This window comes from Poromitra crassiceps, assembly GCF_964638095.1.
Source record: "Poromitra crassiceps genome assembly, chromosome: 8".
Classification (NCBI taxonomy): Eukaryota; Metazoa; Chordata; class Actinopteri; order Beryciformes; family Melamphaidae; genus Poromitra; species Poromitra crassiceps.
In genome coordinates, this window is record NC_139629.1 from 382,501 (window position 1) to 402,017 (window position 19,517).

General features: G+C 41.5%; 3 protein-coding genes across 6 annotated transcripts in view; 1 reads left to right on the top strand and 2 right to left on the bottom strand.

Annotated features, from left to right (window-relative positions):
* Positions 1-7,382, top strand: part of dip2a (disco-interacting protein 2 homolog A) — a gene marked incomplete at its 5' end in the record, with an annotated part of 240,814 nt that extends 233,432 nt beyond the window's left edge. For all 4 annotated transcript variants that reach the window (XM_083642068.1, XM_083642065.1, XM_083642067.1 and 1 more), the window contains 6 exons: positions 2,583-2,644; positions 2,976-3,033; positions 3,609-3,683; positions 4,614-4,788; positions 5,111-5,234; positions 6,952-7,382. In XM_083642068.1, coding sequence (XP_083498194.1) covers positions 2,583-2,644; positions 2,976-3,033; positions 3,609-3,683; positions 4,614-4,788; positions 5,111-5,234; positions 6,952-7,204 — 747 coding nt within the window. In that variant the 3' untranslated portion in view covers positions 7,205-7,382. The remainder of the gene's footprint in view (positions 1-2,582; positions 2,645-2,975; positions 3,034-3,608; positions 3,684-4,613; positions 4,789-5,110; positions 5,235-6,951) is intronic.
* Positions 7,383-11,948: 4,566 nt separating this feature from the next.
* LOC310781089 (sacsin-like) lies at positions 11,949-14,315 on the bottom strand. The gene has a single exon (XM_083641629.1). The coding sequence runs from the start codon at positions 14,029-14,031 to the stop codon at positions 12,331-12,333; it is 1,701 nt and encodes a 566-aa protein (XP_083497755.1). The 5' UTR covers positions 14,032-14,315; the 3' UTR covers positions 11,949-12,330.
* A 1,620-nt stretch (positions 14,316-15,935) lies between these two features.
* LOC310781618 (sacsin-like) lies at positions 15,936-18,869 on the bottom strand (the record flags this gene model as incomplete). The annotated part of the gene is made up of 3 exons (XM_083642220.1): positions 15,936-15,967; positions 17,496-18,519; positions 18,789-18,869. 3 exons carry the CDS (start codon positions 18,867-18,869, stop codon positions 15,936-15,938), a joined length of 1,137 nt encoding a protein of 378 aa, XP_083498346.1.
* Positions 18,870-19,517: the final 648 nt, after the last annotated feature.

A 19,517-nucleotide genomic window follows, 5' to 3' on the forward strand; every position in this document is an offset into this window, starting at 1 on the left:
CCTAGCCTCTGTCTCCTCTTCAGCTAGCCTCTGTCTCCTCTTCAGCTAGCCTCTGTCTCATCTTCAGCTCCACCTAGCCTCTGTCTCCTCTTCAGCTAGCCTCTGTCTCCTCTACAGCTAGCCTCTGTCTCATCTTCAGCTCCACCTAGCCTCTGTCTCCTCTTCACCTAGCCTCTGTCTCCTCTTCAGCTAGCCTCTGTCTCCTCTTCAGCTAGCCTCTGTCTCCTCTTCAGCTAGCCTCTGTCTCCTCTTCAGCTAGCCTCTGTCTCCTCTTCACCTAGCCTCTGTCTCCTCTTCAGCTCCACCTAGCCTCTGTCTCCTCTTCACCTAGCCTCTGTCTCCTCTTCAGCTCCACCTAGCCTCTGTCTCCTCTTCACCTAGCCTCTGTCTCCTCTTCAGCTAGCCTCTGTCTCATCTTCAGCTCCACCTAGCCTCTGTCTCCTCTTCACCTAGCCTCTGTCTCATCTTCAGCTCCACCTAGCCTCTGTCTCCTCTTCAACTCCACCTAGCCTCTGTCTCATCTTCAGCTCCACCTAGCCTCTGTCTCCTCTTCAGCTCCACCTAGCCTCTGTCTCCTCTTCACCTAGCCTCTGTCTCCTCTTCAGCTAGCCTCTGTCTCCTCTTCACCTAGCCTCTGTCTCCTCTTCACCTAGCCTCTGTCTCCTCTTCAGCTAGCCTCTGTCTCCTCTTCACCTAGCCTCTGTCTCCCCTTCAGCTCCACCTAGCCTCTGTCTCCTCTTCAGCTCCACCTAGCCTCTGTCTCCTCCTCAGCTCCACCTAGCCTCTGTCTCCTCCTCAGCTAGCCTCTGTCTCCTCCTCAGCTCCACCTAGCATCTGTCTCCTCTTCTAGATGTCCCCCTGGTCCAGGGCAGCGTAGCTTTCTCATGAGGTTGAATGTGATACAGAACTTGACATCATTAGCTGGCAGCCTGGGCTGTGCCATGATCAAGTGGTTTTGGGGACCGTTCTAATTGACAGTGTCTTTGTACTTTACTTTATTCGTTTATTTGGGAGGGACAAAGCATAATTAATGAACACGTTGAAACATGTAAAATGATACAAGTGTAAAAAATGCCAGATTTAGCACAAGGCTAGTTTCCATCTGTAGTCCCCAGTAGTCCCCCATTGCAAACCTTGTTGATGATTTGGTGAAGGAAGGGATTCACTCCAAAACGTTTATGCACTATTGGAAATAGAGTATAATCACCATCTGAAATGTTTTTGTCAGTCTGTCAAAAACAGAATTTTACCTTCAAAATGTAAACAAAAAAAGGGGGGGGGAGTATTTTATAAGAAAAAAATCCCCACATGACTCATAACTTAACATAACAGGGTTTTTCATCAATACTTTTTTTACATCATTTTGAATGTTCTGTTTATATATACATATATATATATATATATATATATATATATATATATATATATATATACATATATTGATGATGAAAAGTCCTGTTTAAGTTTTAAGTTATGAGTTTTGGAGTGAATCCCGTTTTGGAGTGAATCCCTTCCTTATATATATAGATATATAGATAGATATAGATATATAGATATAGATATATATATATATAGATATATATATAGATATAGATATAGATATAGATATGTATAAATATATATATAATGTTTTGTAATTTTGTTTCAGCCTACCAAAAAAACCTACACATAAAAAATATATTTTTTTACAAGTTGGTTTTACAAGTGACAAGGTTTTGCCAATTTTTCCCCAGTTACAGTTACGAGTGTTTTTTAACACGTCGTTTTCATCAAACTGTTAGTTTTACCATAATATAATATAATATAATATTAGTTTACCATAATATCCCCGACAGGAAGCCATGATGATACTCTGCAAAGATGTTCTCTCTGGATTCACTCTTGTTGATGTTTTCCAAAAATGCTTTGATGCTGAAAGTTCTGCTTGGCTCGACGTGCGCGCGCTCACACTCAATGACCTGTGACCTGTCCCAAAACCACACAGGAACAACATTAGCTAGCTTGTGCTGTGGCTTTACACCGGCAGACAGTGGAAAGATGGAAAACATCATTTGTTGTGATTAGTTTTGTAGCAGAAATATGACGATCGAAAAGTAGCAGGAATCAATAGAACAGTGCTTGAGAAATGGTACAATTAGAGTTGAACTGCATGGCAGAGTTATAGACATCATGGCAGAGTTATAGACATCAGTTCTGACATTTGTGTGCCCTGTTGTTGCAGAAGATACACTTTTTCTCACTCATAATTTCTTCTAGGCTTCTATTACAGTTTGTAACTGGCACTGAAAATGCACAGACTGGAGATTTCAGGCAAAATGAAAGAAACCGTGCTGCAGTTAGTGACAGTTTGCTGCAGTTAGTGACAGTTTGCTGCATCAATGTTTGCTGCAGTTACTGACAGTTTGTGTGCTGACGTGCTTCAGTCTTGGCCAATCCCCTGACATTGATAGCCTGGCTGGTTGGCTTCTGGCTGCCCCCTGCTGGCTGCCCCCTGCTTTGTCAGCAGCTGTACCATAAGCAGCTTCCACCTCCCCTCCTCCCAGGCCAGAGACAGTATTCAGTGTCATTATGTCTTCCTCCAGGGCACAGCGGGACCGGACCCTACCACTGTCTACGTGGACATGAGAGCGCTACGGCATGACAGGTACAGTAGGGGGCGCCAATCCAGCAACTCATTCTGACCACAACCAACGGCTGTCTTTATACAATTATTGTTGTTGCTGTTAGTTTGTTCACCCCCCCCTCACATTTCCTTATAAACCTGGCTTGTATGCATATATAATTTTATATATTATGGCTTGTATGCAGATATTATTTTTCAAATCTTGAGCTTTAGATTTTTGCAGTGATTGTGATTTACCATTTTGTTTTTATTTTATATAACGTGTGTGTGTGTGTGTGTGTGTGTGTGTGTGTGTGTGTGTATGTGTGTGTGTGTGTGTGTGTGTGTGTGTGTGTGTGTGTGTACACTGCAGGGTTCGTCTAGTAGAGAGAGGTTCACCACACAGCTTACCTCTGATGGAGTCTGGGAAGGTATGACGCCATGCAAACTAGGGATGTCAACGGTTAACCGTTAATCGTTTAACCGCCGCTGTCATTGTTCGGTTATTGCTGTCGGTCTATCAGTTAATATTATTATTATTATTTATTTTTTTATTTTATTTTTTTGTCTATTTACTCAATGAGCTCATGCCCAAACAAGGCGTGTCTATTTAGATGCTGAAATGTTAATGCTTTTTGTGTTAGAAATTCTAACACAAAAAGAATTTGTGTTGAAATGTTGATGCTTTTTGTTAATGCTTGTTAATGCTTTTTGTGTTAGAAATTCTAACACAAAAAGCATTAACATTTCAGCATCTAAATAGACACGCCTTGTTTGGGCATGAGCTCATTGAGTAAATAGACAAAAAAAAAAATTAATATTAAAAGATTATGAATTAACCGATAGGTTAATCGATTATTAGCGTCGGTTAATCGAAAGTGAAATTAACCGAAAATTGACATCCCTAATGCAAACACACACCTTTCACCTGTATTATTATCGTTGACTACGTGCACCTTTTCCAAACACTCGTGGTCATTTGAGATCTGACTTCCTGCCCTTCTAGATCCTTCCAGGAGTGAAAGTGATCATTGCCAACACAGAGACCAAAGGTCCGTTGGGAGACTCCCATCTAGGAGAGGTGAGTGAGCAGAGCAGCCTGTTTGAGCTAGCTGTGACCCACAGGAAGGATTAATTATTTATCTGAAACATCGGTTGAAAGTTTTCTGTAGTGGGTTAGAACCAAATGCAAGTACACCACAGACAGCTCATATATGTTGTGATTTTATCAATAATCGTGTATAAATAGATTTTTCTTTACATTTTTATTTCCATCAATAATCCAGACAGAGTCCATACATTAATTCTTATGTTTTTTTCTTGGATGAGAAGCACAGCCATCTGTTTATATTTTTTATTATCATTATTTTATTGTTATCTACTTCCATTTTATTACTTTTACCGCAATGAACTTTCTGTTTTACTGACCTGGCCTTTGTCTGTTATCGTTTGATTGTGAAGCACTTTGAACCAAAATTAACAAACTGCACAAACTGAAAGCCCTGGCTGACTGTGTCTGCCCTCTGTGTGTATTGTGTGTGTGTGTAACAGGTGTGTGATGGTCTGCCCTCTGTGTGTATTGTGTGTGTAGGTCTGCTCTCTAAATGGTAAATGGCCTGCATTTATATAGCGCTTTTATCCAAAGCGCTTTACAATCAGTAGGTACATTCACCCATTCACACACCGATGGTGGCAAGCTGCCACGCAGGGTGCTGGCACACCATCAGGAGCAATTTGGGGTTCAGTATCTTGCCCAAGGACACTTGGACATGCAGACTGGAGGAGCCGGGAATCGAACCACCGACCTCTTTCATCCAAAGCGATTAGTGACGACCCGCTCTACCTCCTGAGCTACAGCCGCCCTCTCTGTGTGTATTGTGTGTGTGTGTAACAGGTGTGTGATGGTCTGCCCTCTGTGTGTATTGTGTGTGTGTAACAGGACAGGTGTGTGATGGTCTGCTCTCTGTGTGTATTGTGTGTGTGTGTGTGTGTGTGTGTGTGTGTGTAACAGGTGTGGGTGAGCAGTCCTCATAACGCCACAGGCTACTACACTGTTTACGGGGAGGAGGCGCTGCATGCCGACCACTTCAACACCAAGCTGAGCTTCGGCGACACGCAGACTGTGTGGGCGAGGACGGGCTACCTGGGCTTCCTGCGTCGCACTGAGCTCACTGATGCCAGTGGAGGTGAGGAACTTCATCAGTCCCACTAACCTACTGTCATTGCATAGCTGGTGGTGTAGAATGGAGTCATAACTTTGCATTTTCCACCAGAAAACTGAATACATCTACATCCACCTTCCCTCTCCCACAACACCTCCAATAAGCCATGTCAGACTTGGCTTCTTGAATCTAGCATAAATCCACAAATGTGTGTGTGTGTGTGTGTGTGTGTGTGTGTGTGTGTGTGTGTGTGTGTGTGTGTGTGTGTGTGCTGTGCGTGTGTGTGTGTGTGTGTGTGTGCGTGTGTGCGTGTATGTGTGTGTGCGCGCGTGTGTGTGTGTTGCAGAGCGCCATGACGCCCTCTATGTGGTGGGTTCTCTTGATGAGACTCTGGAGCTGAGGGGAATGAGGTATCACCCCATCGACATTGAGACCTCTGTCATCCGCTCTCACAAGAGCATAGCTGAATGGTAAGAAACCTACCTCCAAACTCTGTTTACTGCTCACTCGGTCTGAATGTAGTCAAAAATAGATTTTAATGACACTGTAAAATACGTTTTAATTACACCTGTAAAAGAGTTTTAAATTAGCAATAGCTATCAACTCTGTGCAGTACATCAGTCTCATGCTCTGTATTGGAACTGTGTTCAATTGCATCGTCCCCTATCAAATCAAATACAGTTCAAATCAGAACTCGTAAATCCTACTTAGAATTTCTGGTAACACTTTATTTGAATAGTCTGCCTACAGAGACTCTACACAATATTTGTAACATTTCAACAGCTTATTAGTTGACATTCAAGAATTCAACTGTTTCACTTTGTTTGTAGATGTTGTTTTAACAGCTTATTAGTTGAGATTCAACAAACAGATTGTATTTGCTTCCCGTAACACACACCTGCACCTAGTGTAATATGTAGGTATGTTTATGAATGGTCACATAGGGTGTATTCACACCTCCGGGTTGTTTGCTTTGTTCTGATTCAGGGGCTTAATTGATACAATTGTTGCATTTGTGCCTTGGATCGTTTGTGTTCAAACAGCCACAAATCAAACGGTTCAAATAGTATTGTCAAGCCTCCTGGATTGGCCAGGAGACACTCTGGTAGGCTAATAGGCTCTTGAGTCCCGGGATGGAAAACATAATTCCCAGAGATTTTATATGATTATAATAATGCGTTTTGTTAGACCTACATTGTAGGCTACGTCGGGCGTGCGCCGACGCGCCGTGCGAGGAGAGAGAGAAAGAAAGAGGGAGGGATCAGGAGAGAGAGAGAGAGGGAGAAAGTTATTTATTTATTTATTTAGGCTATCTATCAGGAATTTGGAGATAGAAGATCAAAGACCCTCACAACGTTACTATCACGGAGACTATCACGGAGGATTGCGCATATGAACACCTGTCCTGTCAGGAATAAAATATTAATAAATAATTTAATAATAGCCTACGGACATTTCGAGGAAGACAGTCTGATTGTCTGATTGAACCAGACAATCTTATCACAAAGAAGGCTAGCTCGGATTACCACGACTTGTTATTTAATGGAGACCAGAGGTAAGATGATCAAGCTCAAACTGCTTATGTGATGATGCAAAAATCCCCCAAAGTTTATCCAAGCAAACGCTAGTTTCACAAGTCGCAAGGATCTGAAGAATGAAGATGTTGTTTTTAAACGATAGAAATGCTCGTTCTTCAGGCCATTACGCACAGCGCAGCTGACTACGGCAGCTGTTTTATCCAAAAATGCGCAGTGTTTCCTGCTTTGTGTCGGATCGAGGATCGAGGTCGGATCTCGTTCTCACCACAAACGAACCGCACCAGAGTTCGTTTGGAATCGGACCGAGACCACCCTTTCTTGGCGATCTCGGTCCGCTTATTTTGTCCCGCATCTGAGTGCGATTGCTGTGTTTACACTCCCCCAAACGAACCGCACCAAGGGGGAAAACGCTCTCTGTTTCGGAACAACTGCTCCAAACGAGATATGTGTGAATACACCCATAGACTCTATAGATAATCTGTTGAACATCTAACAGTTGAATGTCAACTGCTGTTGAAATGTTACCAACACTCTGTAGACTCTCTGTAGGCAGACTATCCAAACAAAGTGTTACCAAATTTCTTTCTACTTATTCTTTCTTTCTTCTCAATCTCATGTATCCCACCGTCCTCTCTTCTCGACCCTGCAGTGCGGTGTTCACCTGGACCAACCTGCTGGTGGTGGTGGTGGAGCTGGAGGGCTCGGAGCAGGAGGCGTTGGACCTGGTGGCCTTGGTGACCAACGTGGTCCTGGAAGAGCACTACCTGATCGTGGGCGTGGTGGTGGTGGTGGACCCCGGCGTCATCCCCATCAACTCCCGGGGCGAGAAGCAGCGCATGCACCTGCGAGACGGCTTCCTGGCCGACCAGCTGGACCCCATCTACGTGGCCTACAACATGTGAGGGGCTCTGCTGCTCCGCGGGGCGAATCGTATGACGGCACCACAATGACACACAAACTATATGGGCTTGTAATGTGTGAACCGAGGAGTCGAGGGCCCGGTGTCGGTTCGGGCAGGCTGGTCTCATCTTTGGGGCCACTGAGGTGAACTAAAAATCGGTGCTGGATTTGACAGCGAAATGGAGAGATGTTGCAAGAGGGGGGGAAAACTGTCACAGAGCATCGACTCACCATGTCTCTCTGTCACAGAGCATCGACTCATCATGTCACTCTGTCACAGAGCATCGACTCACCATGTCTCTCTGTCACAGAGCATCGACTCACCATGTCTCTCTGTCACAGAGCATCGACTCACCATGTCTCTCTGTCACAGAGCATCGACTCACCATGTCTCTCTGTCACAGAGCATCGACTCATCATGTCTCTCTGTCACAGAGCATCGACTCACCATGTCTCTCTGTCACAGAGCATCGACTCATCATGTCTCTCTGTCACAGAGCATCGACTCATCATGTCTCTCTGTCACAGAGCATCGACTCACCATGTCTCTCTGTCACAGAGCATCGACTCACCATTTCTCTCTGTCACAGAGCATCGACTCATCATGTCTCTCTGTCACAGAGCATCGACTCACCATGTCTCTCTGTCACAGAGCATCGACTCATCATGTCTCTCTGTCACAGAGCATCGACTCACAATGTCTCTGTCACAGAGCATCGACTCACAATGTCTCTGTCACAGAGCATCGACTCATCATGTCTCTCTGTCACAGAGCATGGACTCACAATGTCTCTGTCACAGAGAATCGACTCACAATGTCTCTCTGTCACAGAGCATGGACTCACAATGTCTCTCTGTCACAGAGCATCGACTCACCATGTCTCTCTGTCACAGAGCATCGACTCACCATGTCTCTCTGTCACAGAGCATCGACTCACCATGTCTCTCTGTCACAGAGCATCGACTCACCATGTCTCTCTGTCACAGAGCATCGACTCATCATGTCTCTTTCTCCCCATGATTCTTTGCCTGAGCAAATATCAACAATCCAAAACGGGATCTGCTTTCAGTGGTGGGTTTTGTAACTATGGCAGATTCTATGACTCTTTGAAGCTGGGATGCCTGATAACCTCAAGCAGATGGTTGTAGTACGATACTACACTGTGCCATTAAAATATATGACTTCCTTAGTAAAGCTCTAAAATGATGAATGTCAGTTGTGTTTGCCATACACTCGTGCCACAGAACACCAGTGAGGCCAGTACCCACACCCTGGCTCATAACATAGTCCTCTGTGCTGTGAAGAGAAGTACACTGTTCTTAATGTCACAAAATGGAGCTAACATGGTGTCTTAATCTGCGGGAGAGAGGAACATGCTTTTTGCACAAGTGGTTTCATTCGATCTATAAGCCTTAAGGAAACAGCTCTACAGCTGATCTACTGTATACAGCTCTACAGATCTATACAGCTCTACAGATCTATACAGCTCTACAGATCTATAGATCTGTAGATCTGTAGATCTGTATAGATCTGTAGATCTGTAGATCTGTAGATCTGTATAGATCTGTAGATCTGTAGATCTGTAGATCTGTATAGATCTGTAGATCTATAGATCTGTAGATCTACAGATCTACAGATCTATAGATCTACAGCTGATCTATAAGCCTTAAGGAAACAGCTCTACAGCTGATCTATACAGCTCTACAGCTGATCTATAAGCCTTAAGGAAACAGCTGATTGTTCCAGCTCAGTTCAGACATCAGGACACTCTGTTAGTTCTGTGGCAGCATTAGTGTTGAGGGAGGGGCAGTTGGTATTATTTGTTGCAGCAGCTCAATCCAGCAGTAGTACTTTAGTGTCAGTTACAAAAGCCTTTTAAACGTAGTTTCACTCTTTCTTGTTATTTTCTAATTATGGAAAATGTACAGTAATATAGCTACAGTAGATGTTTCATCTGAACAAAATGCAATATGAGCGAAACACATTGCTTTGAATGACTGCAGACATGAAGTGTTGATCATTCGAACTCGTGAGATGAGTATAATGGTTGCTTATCAATAGCAACTTGCCAAATGTTTTTGAATTAAGCCTTAAGTGTTTTACAGATGCTCCTGTTTCTGTGAAGTTCATCAGCTGTTTGATAGGCAGGCAGAAGGAGGTTAGGGATGAGAAGTCCTTCTCTCTGATTGCACCCAAAGTCTTTTTGGCTAAGATGAATATACTTGATCTTAACATCAGCCATTACAAACACACATTTCTACCCCATAATTATTTTTTTAAATAATGTTTGTTCCGACGGCCAATTGTCTAGAATGTTACGTCTTTTATAGCAACAGACAGGACTAGAAGCTGATAGGCTTGATGCAGAATGCCAGTTAGTTTTGAGTGCCAATAAGGTTGAATGTTTGAAAATGTCTCGAGTTGCATGTGCTGTCTGAGGCAAGTATTTAATATGCTTGTAACACCTTAACACCCCCATCATATATTTAACACCCCCATCATACCACATTGAATATGTACAAATCTACTTGTAGTAAATTGCTTTATTTCCTCCTATGTGCACACCATTTTGGAAACAGGCAGCAAGCCTGCTGTAAGTATGTACAGGTTTTGTGTAAGTTATTAATAGATGGAGGATACTTGTGGCTGGTTCAGCAGAAAGTGTAACACAAAGACTAATCTGGTAAATATGTGAACCGCTCCCTCACAAACATTTGAAATGGTTTCTCATCTAAGTAGACAATGGGAAGAGATACTTTTTTAATTGTATAAACACTGGGGATGGGCCACTTCCAGGATGAGACGAAGCACACTCCCAACACAAGGAGAGGACTGTTCTGTTCTGGTGACTGTTGAGATGTCACATCCTACAGAGCATACTTTTGTTGTTAACATATGGAAAAATACATTTGTCTGATATATGGTTAGTTGTCATTATTTTCATAACCTGATTTCTTAATGAATAAAAAAATAGTGCTTTTAACTTGAAATGTTTGTCTTCACTGGGAACTCTTAACTGTCAGGTGTCCTGTGCAGTAAGAAGGGCATAGGTTAGGAACTCTTAACTGTCAGGTGTCCTGTGCAGTAAGAAGGGCATACAGTAGGTTAGGCGTGTACATTGAGTAATCATGCTGAATTGAGGTGTTCAAGATGATAACATGACAACAGGCTGTTTGTTACCATAGGGCTACAAATGGTCAAACACAGAATGACGTGCTTAGTTGAGAAAACTTTATGGGAATTTGTTTTGCAGTGTAAAAGTTACAGCAGACATGTATTTCAATGTTCAACACACAAATCATAACATGGTTAAAGTGGAATCACCTATTACAATAAGACATACAGTGCGGTAATAATGGTTTCATTGTATTGTCTTAAACATCCTTCTCATTGTATCGTCTTAAACATCCTTCATGTGATACTGTATTGTTGTTTGTTATCAGTGTAGCCTACACTTACAGTATGAGTGAGCATGACATTTCTTCATGAAGCATAAGCATCATACACAACACACATCACTCATGGGCTCATTCTCAGTATTCTTTACACAGCTAAGAGGTTACTCAAATACCAAAGTCTTGCAAATGCATTACTGCAAAAGGAGAGCGACGGAGCACGTCATATTTTCCAAGGTGCAACTCACTATAGTAATCCCTTTTTGACCCCGCCCACCCTCACCTCTTACTGTACTGTGGTGGCATCACTATACAACAGGAAAAAGCCAATATGATTGATGTCACTGTTGTGAAAATAAGCACATTCTTTTTTTATTAGCCCATTACTTTCATCTCAACAAAATAAGTTTCAATAAAAAAAGTTTAAATGATGGAAAATCTCAATAAAATATAAACCCTAAAAAAATGAAAATTCCAATGAAACATAACTAATAAAATGAAAATCCCCCCAAATAACAAATAAAAGGTGAAAAGTCCAATGAAATATAATGAATAAAGGTGAAAATTCCAATAAAATATAACAAATAAAGGTGAAAATTACAACTAAATATAAAGCATAGAAGTGACAATTCTAATAAAATGTAAGGCATAAGAAATTGAAAATTCCAATAAAATGCAAATAAACAAGTTGAAAATTCAAATAAGATATAAATAATAAAAACTGAAATAAATGAGTTGCATGGAATACTTTCATATAATTAGCCTTTTCATAACAAAGTCATAGACTGATGTTGGTCCTTATTATCCCATTACTTTAATCTCAAATAACAAAATAAGTTTCAATAAAAAATGTTGAAATGGAAAATCTCAATAAAATATAAACCATAAAAAATGAAAATTCCAATGAAACATAAGATGAAAATCCCCCCCAAATAACAAATAAAAGTCCAATGAAATAATGAATAAAGGTAAAAATTCCAATAAAATATAACAAATAAAGATGAAAATTACAACAAAATATAAAGCATATAGAAGTGACAATTCGAATCAAATGTAAGGCATAAGAAAGTGAAAATTCCAATAAAATGCAAATTAAATTTTTTGAAAGTTCCAATAAGATCTAAATCATAAAAACAAATAAATGAGTTGCATGGAATACTTTCATATAATTAGCATTTTAATAACAAAGTCATAGACTGATTTTGGTCCTTATTAGCCCATTATTTTCATCTCAAATAACAAAATAAGTTTAAATAAAAAAAGTTTAAATTATGGAAAATCTCAATAAAATATAAACCATAAAAAAATGAGAATTCCAATGAAACATAACTAAGATGAAAATCCCTTCCAAATAACAAAAGGTGAAAAGTACAATGAAATATAAGGAATAAAGGTGGAAATTCCAATAAAATATAAAGTATAGAAGTGACAATTCTAATCAAATGTAAGGCATAAGCAAGTGAAAATTCCAATAAAATGCAAATAAACAAGGGGAAAATTCCAATAAGATATAAATAATAAAAACTGAAATAACTGAGTTGCATGGAATACTTTCATATAATTAGCATTTTCATAACAAAGTCATAGACGGATGTTGGTCCTTTTACTTGACTGGGTTGTTTTATTTAAGACAAATTGTTTCATATCACAATATCGCTACCAATTTTAACAGGACACAAATCTTACGTTGACTCATCCAACGCTAATTGTCCATTTGCTTTTTTTTTTATCTTTAATTGACATATGCCTCTACTTTGCTGAGAAGCTCAGATGCCATATCCAGTGCTCGCATTTCGTTCTCTGACATGAACTGTCCATTGGGAATGTGGGGACGTGGGTGACAGTTGGGATACTGAGTCTTTTTGGCATCAACTCCCAGGGACTTCAGATTATCCACAAGTTTAAGCAAAATGCTCAATTGCGGGTTATACCTGCCAACTTGTGCAGCAAGGAGTGAGATGGAGCAGTCGTTGGGGTGTCGTCCATTTCTTTTGTACTCTGCAGCTATGAGAGACTTTTCCACTGCTTGATGAACCTTGAACAGACACCATTCTGTGCTCCCCCTACTGGTGTCATTGGAAGCTGCAGTGAGATCGCAGCGAGCCTGTCTACACCAGCGCTGGGCCTCCTCTCTGTCTGGCCTTGGGACATTTCCATGATGTGTCCAAAAGTTATAACCACAGTTAAAGTTAGAACCATAGGAACGGGAGCCACTATAGAATCCCTCTCGACCACGTCTGTGGCGATTGGCCTCCTGATTCCACTCTTCGTAGTAGTGTCTGAAATTTGTGTTTCCCCTCGGATTAAAAGAGTTGTCCGTTTTGCCTTTCATAGGGTCATCGATTAGATTCTTCAAGTACTTGAAAGCCTCAGTGGCAAGCTGTTGGCAGTCTGGGTTTTTGTCTGGGTGCCATCTAAGGTACAGTCGCTTTATGGCCTTTTGCCTCTCCTCCTCAGGAAGAGTCCAGATGTCTGCCAAACATTTGTCAATTTCCCTTTTGGCTTCTTCAAGAGATGCTGGTGGGGGTCTTGTACCAGTAGATGAGGAACTTGTCGATTTTTTTGAAGTATGTGGCACAGCACCCACTAGTGGTTCCAGCTCCATGCAGGTGGAAGTCCTCTTTTCCTGCTTGACCTTCTTTTCTGGTTTAAACTGATAGAGGTCAAGACAACTGACTTCTATTGGTTCAACTTGCCCAATTTGTATTTTGTATCTGCATAAATATAGTCCAGACGGCCCAGGCAGCTGTTCAACAATAACTGCATAAATGTACTCCTCATTAGTCCAATAGCCGACATATTCCCCTTCTTCAAAGTTATTGAGGACGTTCATATCTAGGGAGTCATGCCATTCCTCTGGGATAGGTGTCCCAGGGACTGGTGGATTGATAGCGTAATTCTCAGTTTCAGCACTGTCACGGATTTTTTTCTTCGCCAGTATTTTTCTAACTGCTTCTACGCTGTCACACATGAGAAGCAGTCCAAGGACTCCAAAGTGATGTGATGCAATTCTGTTACCTAAAAGGACATTCAGCACTTCTGTCAGAGTCATGGTGACTTCGTTGATCACTTTCACCGTCATGTCATCATTGTGTTTTAAATAAAAGAGACATCCTTGTTGCTCCTGTTTGACATGGACATCCGTTTCAGCAGCAGTATTGTGAAGTGGCTGTTGATCAAGCCAAAGCTCTGTTTCAAGGTTCTTGCAGCAGACAATCTGAATATTTCCAAACGTCTCCTGGCACATGTCAGCTGCATCTTCTTGTGTTACTTTGCCCTCTGACTGGTCTCTGATAAGACAGATAAGCCCGTGCCTAAAGGCTCTTGAGGAGAGATGTTTGTCAAACCATCCACTAAACTCACAGTCAGTTCCATAGTCACAACGCCGAATGCGTGATTCCACCAACTTCTCTGCAGTCGACTGAGACAGCATTTTGGGCTGAATATTCTCAGGCAGCAATTGCAGCAGTCGATGATGCTCATAAATGTCACTTCCCAAATGACATGCACTGAGTTTCTCAAGTAGTCTGACTTTATCCTGTAACGCTCTCTCTAACCTTTGTGCCTCGAACACTGTGTCATTGAAATAGAGTGTGTTTGAAGGGTATAATCTACCATCTGATGAAGGAAGGTACAAAGTCTTTCCAAGTTCAATAGGTGACTGCTTGCGCTGAGTTTTGATTAATTGAAATAACTGCTCAACAGCACACTTGACAGTTGTCTGTTGGTTTGGGTTCAGTGTTTGTTTATCACAGGAATCAGCATGAATTGCTGCAAGAACATTACAATACTGCACTGCAGTAGGCCTCTCTGGAACACCAATATTCTTGAAGAACTCTTCATATTTGACATCCTCTGGAGGGATTTTGTACAAATAGGGTCTGAATTTCAGGTGATCTTGGAGTACAAGAGATGTCTCATCAGCCTTCACAAGTGTTTTGTCTTTTTCAACCAACACAACAGGGAGGTTGATGAATGGATGGCTTTCAAGGTTGGTTGTTTGTAGGTAGGCATAAGAACGCCGAAACACCTGAGCACGGGTTTTGACTAACTCATCCGTTTCACAAGGTAATTGACAGATATTGCTCATGTTTCTGGTTACACAATGTGGAGGTGGTTGTTCAAGAGCTCCTGCATTTTTCATTATCTCCAGCCTGAGGAATCCACTAGGTAACGCTATTATTGGCATTGAGGTCCAAATCAGGTCTTGATGCTTCGGATCACTTTCAATCAAAGATCCTCTGATTGTAACTGCAGTCCTCTCATTGGCCAATGGATGGCGATAGTCGGACAATTCTTTTCGAATCTCCACAGGGAAAATGAACTTGATGTCAGCTATACTCTGCATCAACTTTTGCCCTTTCTTTTTGTCATCATTCTCCATTGCCAGAGCTTTTCTCAACAGTTTGGATGATTTCTGTTTCAATTCTTTAAGGCCATATTTTCCTTGAGCCTCCAACTGTAATTGGTAGGCAAAATCTATTACCTCCTCCTTTGACACATCATGCTTCATTCCAAGTTCTTTGAGCAAGTCTTCTACCTGTCTTTTTACCCCAAACTCATCCCAAAATCTCTGAGGGACAAATCTTTCTTGTGGTAACATTAGCTTGTATAATTCTACGTTCTTGTCGAAGTAGTATGATGCCATCTCTAACCTCCCTTGTTCACTGCGAATCAATTTCACAGCCTTCATTGAGGAGATGATTTTGTCCTTGTGCTGTTGATAATTGTGGTAAGGTTGTAATGACAGCAACATTTTGATGCAGTGTAGAATCTGTCCCTCTGTGAGTTTGTGTAGGACAGGCAGAATGAATCTGAGGAAATAGTCCAAATCAGTTAACATTTTGATGTTCAGGTTTTCTGCCAGACTCTTGTTCTCTAGACTGTGACTGAGAAAAATGTTGTTGCTGTCATTCAGTGTGAACAAATCTGGAAAGCTTGTCACTGCATTTGTGCTCATGTTGACGATAAATACATCTTTGCCACCATCAATCCTCACTCGCTTACCTTGTATTGTTTCAAACAATGGTAAGGATTTGAGCTTTCTCTGATACTCTTGTCTGTCTTTGGATGTGGACACTCCAGACTGTAGAAAGCATTGAAGTTTGTTCATCTCAGCATTTGAAAGTTGGCAAAACTCTGAGGGATTCGTTTTGTAGACTTGGTCCAACACAGAGGTTTTATCTTGTGTATTCATAAGTTCAGGTTTTAAAAGTGAATGTACACGTGGGTCGACTTCAATGAAGAATGAAATGTCAAGCATCATACAACCAAGTTTAAAGAGAATCCTTGACATATCCTCCTCTGAGCTGAAGTGGATCACACTTGGCATGTCCTTCATATGTTGGAGAAAGCGCTTGTTGTTTGATCTTGGGCACACGACAGGTAAGATACAACAGTCATGGAAGAGCTGCTTCACAGTACTTAATGTAATACTTTGGTTATCACCTGTACTGGGGGACATCGCTGGTTTGACTTGACTTGTGAAAAACTTCCAAAGTTCTTTCAGCCACTTCTGTATTGTCTCATTTGGGACATGAAGACTACTGTGTTGATCAACTTCACAGTCTTGTAGAAGATGTTGAAGTAATGGTTTCAAATACTTCACTGCATTGGGAATTGTCAAATTGGTGACAAACTTGCCATGTTCTAGAACACTCATGTGCTCCATGTTCGTCAGATAATCTGCAAAATCCTCTTCATAGCCAGAGAACAGACGATCATATCTTGACATCAGCTTGGGATCATTTGAATTAAACACTCTCAAAACTTGATCTTTTGTGAGAAGAAGTGGAAGCCCGTTGATTGAACTCAAATTGTCCTTGTTGACATCTTCCAAGCAGAAAGTCAAGAGCTTTGAACATCTCGTTTTGCCTCTAATCAGAGTGGCGGATATAGGTAATGGTAAATCCATGTCAGTTTGGGTTGAGTCATTGAGTGTTTTTCTCAGGAAATTTCGCACAGTTGAAGGACTGACATATTTCACTTTAATTCCAGCAGATTTGAAACTAATCCAGATTTTTGACATTTTTCCAGAAAAGGGAACTAATCTCATTCCAAGCTCTTCCAAAATTGACTTGATTTCTTCACACATTAAGTCTGTCAATAAGTGAGGTGCATTCATTGATTCTGTCCCTCTGACATTACACCAGTCAAAGGACCACTGCTTAATTGACTGATGTCTAATTATCCGCGTTGAGCTCTTCAACACTGGAATCACATCAAGGGCTCTGTCATGTATTGATCTGTACATCTCATGTACCATTTCATGCCAATCCTGAGTAATATATTTGGATACAATAGGGAAAAAGCACAAGTAGGAGCTATGGAGCAAGGAAGGAACTCCCCCCCCAACATTACAGCAGATGTAATGAAGGAGGTCTGCATAGAGTGGAGCTATGATGTTCTGTTTCAAAGATTCATTCCAATTACCTTTCAAACTTGAGCCATCTTCTTTCCAAAGGCTTCTCCTGGAGGAATCTACCTCAAAGTTTCCATTAACATGTATTGGAAGTCCAGATCCCCCTGGTAAAGGAAGTGAGCAAAAGACTCCTCCTTTGAAATCCTCCTCTCTGTGTGACTTACAGCTCATGCGCGCAGCTAGTGCTGCTTGGGGGAGCTTGTCTGATGGGTTATTTTGTCTTCCACCACTGTTCTTGAATGAGCCAAACTGTTCTGCCATGATCCATTCACTTTGTCTTTTGTCAGATGTTGAAATCTTGATGTTGTAAATTGCCTTTTCTGGTGTTATTGGTTTGATAGACTGAAGTGCATTTTGTAGATGCTGTCCAAAAGCAACTTTCTTATCACTGCTTGTCTTCGGGAGACTTTTTTCAACCATAAAGATTGTTTTGAGTTTCCTTGAGTGTGCATCAATTTCATGGAATTCTATTTTGCTGATGTTTTTCAGGAATAGAATCAATCCTTCAGGGTCTTCAAGCAGGGCTGAGTGGAGTTCTTTCATGTCACGGTCAGTGACTTCCTGGTTTGATATTTGGGAGTCCTCTGCCATGCTACCCATCCTTAGAGGTAACCTGAACATGGTACCCTCTTTAAGAGGAAATTCTTCTGGCAGAAATGATTTGTAGACATCATTGTACATTTCCTTAAACTTTTCAGCTAAGTTATAGCCTTGGCCAGCTGGTGGTTTGTCCAAATAACTTTCAATGTACTTCTGATTGGGGTCTGAAATGCAGAGTATTTTATCTCCAGTCAGGATTGAAGGGCAGTCAGTCAGATGGTAAACAGAGTTGAATCCAACTCCATATTTTCCCGTTTTCCCTGGAGAGTTGTGCTTTCCACCTTCTCCCAGCTGTTGAATGCCTCTCAGATCTGCATCAGAAAACACCTTGTTGTTGTACACACATAGTGCCGGACCCTGCAGTTGGTTCCATTTCTCTCCAAAGGTTTTTTCTGTACCGTGCTGTCGCTTGTCCCAAACAAAGTGCATTTCTGTTGCCTCTGCATCATCAGCATTTTGGATAAGCTCCTTAAGGATATCCTTCTTTGCGGGATAGGCTGAAATGATGTTCTTAATTCGGACAGTCAGTTGCTCTCGTTGCTCAAACCCAAAGGCAAAGGGTGAGATGTTCTCTACTAAATGATTTTGCAGAGTTTGATGTCTGGTTGTCTTGATTCCAAAATAGAGAGCCATATCACGTGGAATTTTCTTATGGCATAAAGTGACCCCTTCAGTGACTGGCATCCATGGACTGTCATTGAAATACAGCTTGCTTGCATGTTGTAAAACCCCATGTTCATTGGGTATAAGACAGTCACTTGTGTTTTTCTCTTCGGTCTCATACAAGCCTCTGGATAAAGTTGTGAGGCAAATTGTAAGATCAGCCTTTGGAAGGGGCTTGTTTCCATGGAGAGCATGTAATTCCTTGAGGACAGTTAGAAACTGATTGGTGGTGAATTTCTTCTCAAGACCCACACATTCCCAGAGGTTCTTGAAACGAGTGCAGGCAGCTGGAAGTACATGGAGATATGGTTTCACTTCAAATTCCTCATTTTCTGCCACAGACTTCACGTGTACAAAACTGTCACCAACAAGAATGAATGGGAATGAATTTGCCCTCTCTGAAATTAATTTGGAATCTCCTGAATTATAGAGCCATTGATTCAGAAAGCTATAGCACTCATTGGCTGTTTCTTGAAGCATGTTGTTGCAGGACTGAGATTGCTTACACACTTCTTGCAGCTGCTGGAGCACTGTCTCAGGCTTTGGGCTTTCACAAACTCCCAAGATTTGTAGGACTGGATCGGCATTGTGTATTTTCAGATTGGAATGATCCATCACAGGATGCGTCATGTTCACAAGAAGGCAACATTTGTCACTAAATACATCAGTGGGCCTCCAAAGTTTCACCATTCCATCCACGTCTTTAATACCTGGGGAAGATGCTGGAATAAATACAGTTTGCTTTAGTGATTCCCAACAGAGTGATTCTTTATCATCTAGGTGACTCTTCAGAAGTTCAAGGATGCATCTTAAATGTTCATATGCTTTCTCTTTGTCAGTGCACCACATGTTGGTGACTGTGCCCGCTCTCTCTGTGATGTCTTCCAATGGTAGATGGTCATTCAGCATTCCAAGTTCCAGTAAACGGTGAATCCTTTTGGGGGAACAAAAGTCATTTTTGGTTCCCCTAAGGAGGCGTCCCTCTTGCTCTTCAAATAGACAGGCCACTTTCCCTGATGGATTCACAAGCTTCTTGATGTACTGGAGCCGTCCACCCTGTGTGGGGATGCACGGATAGCTTAGCAGCAGATTGTCAATTTTGCTGATATTGAGGTCAATAGCATGCAGCACAAGAGCATCTCTACTCTTAGGGTCCATCGTAGCCAGGTTGCCAAATACTACTTCTTGGTAGAATGTCTCCCAGTTCCATGTTCTGCTCTGTAAAACCTCTTCCA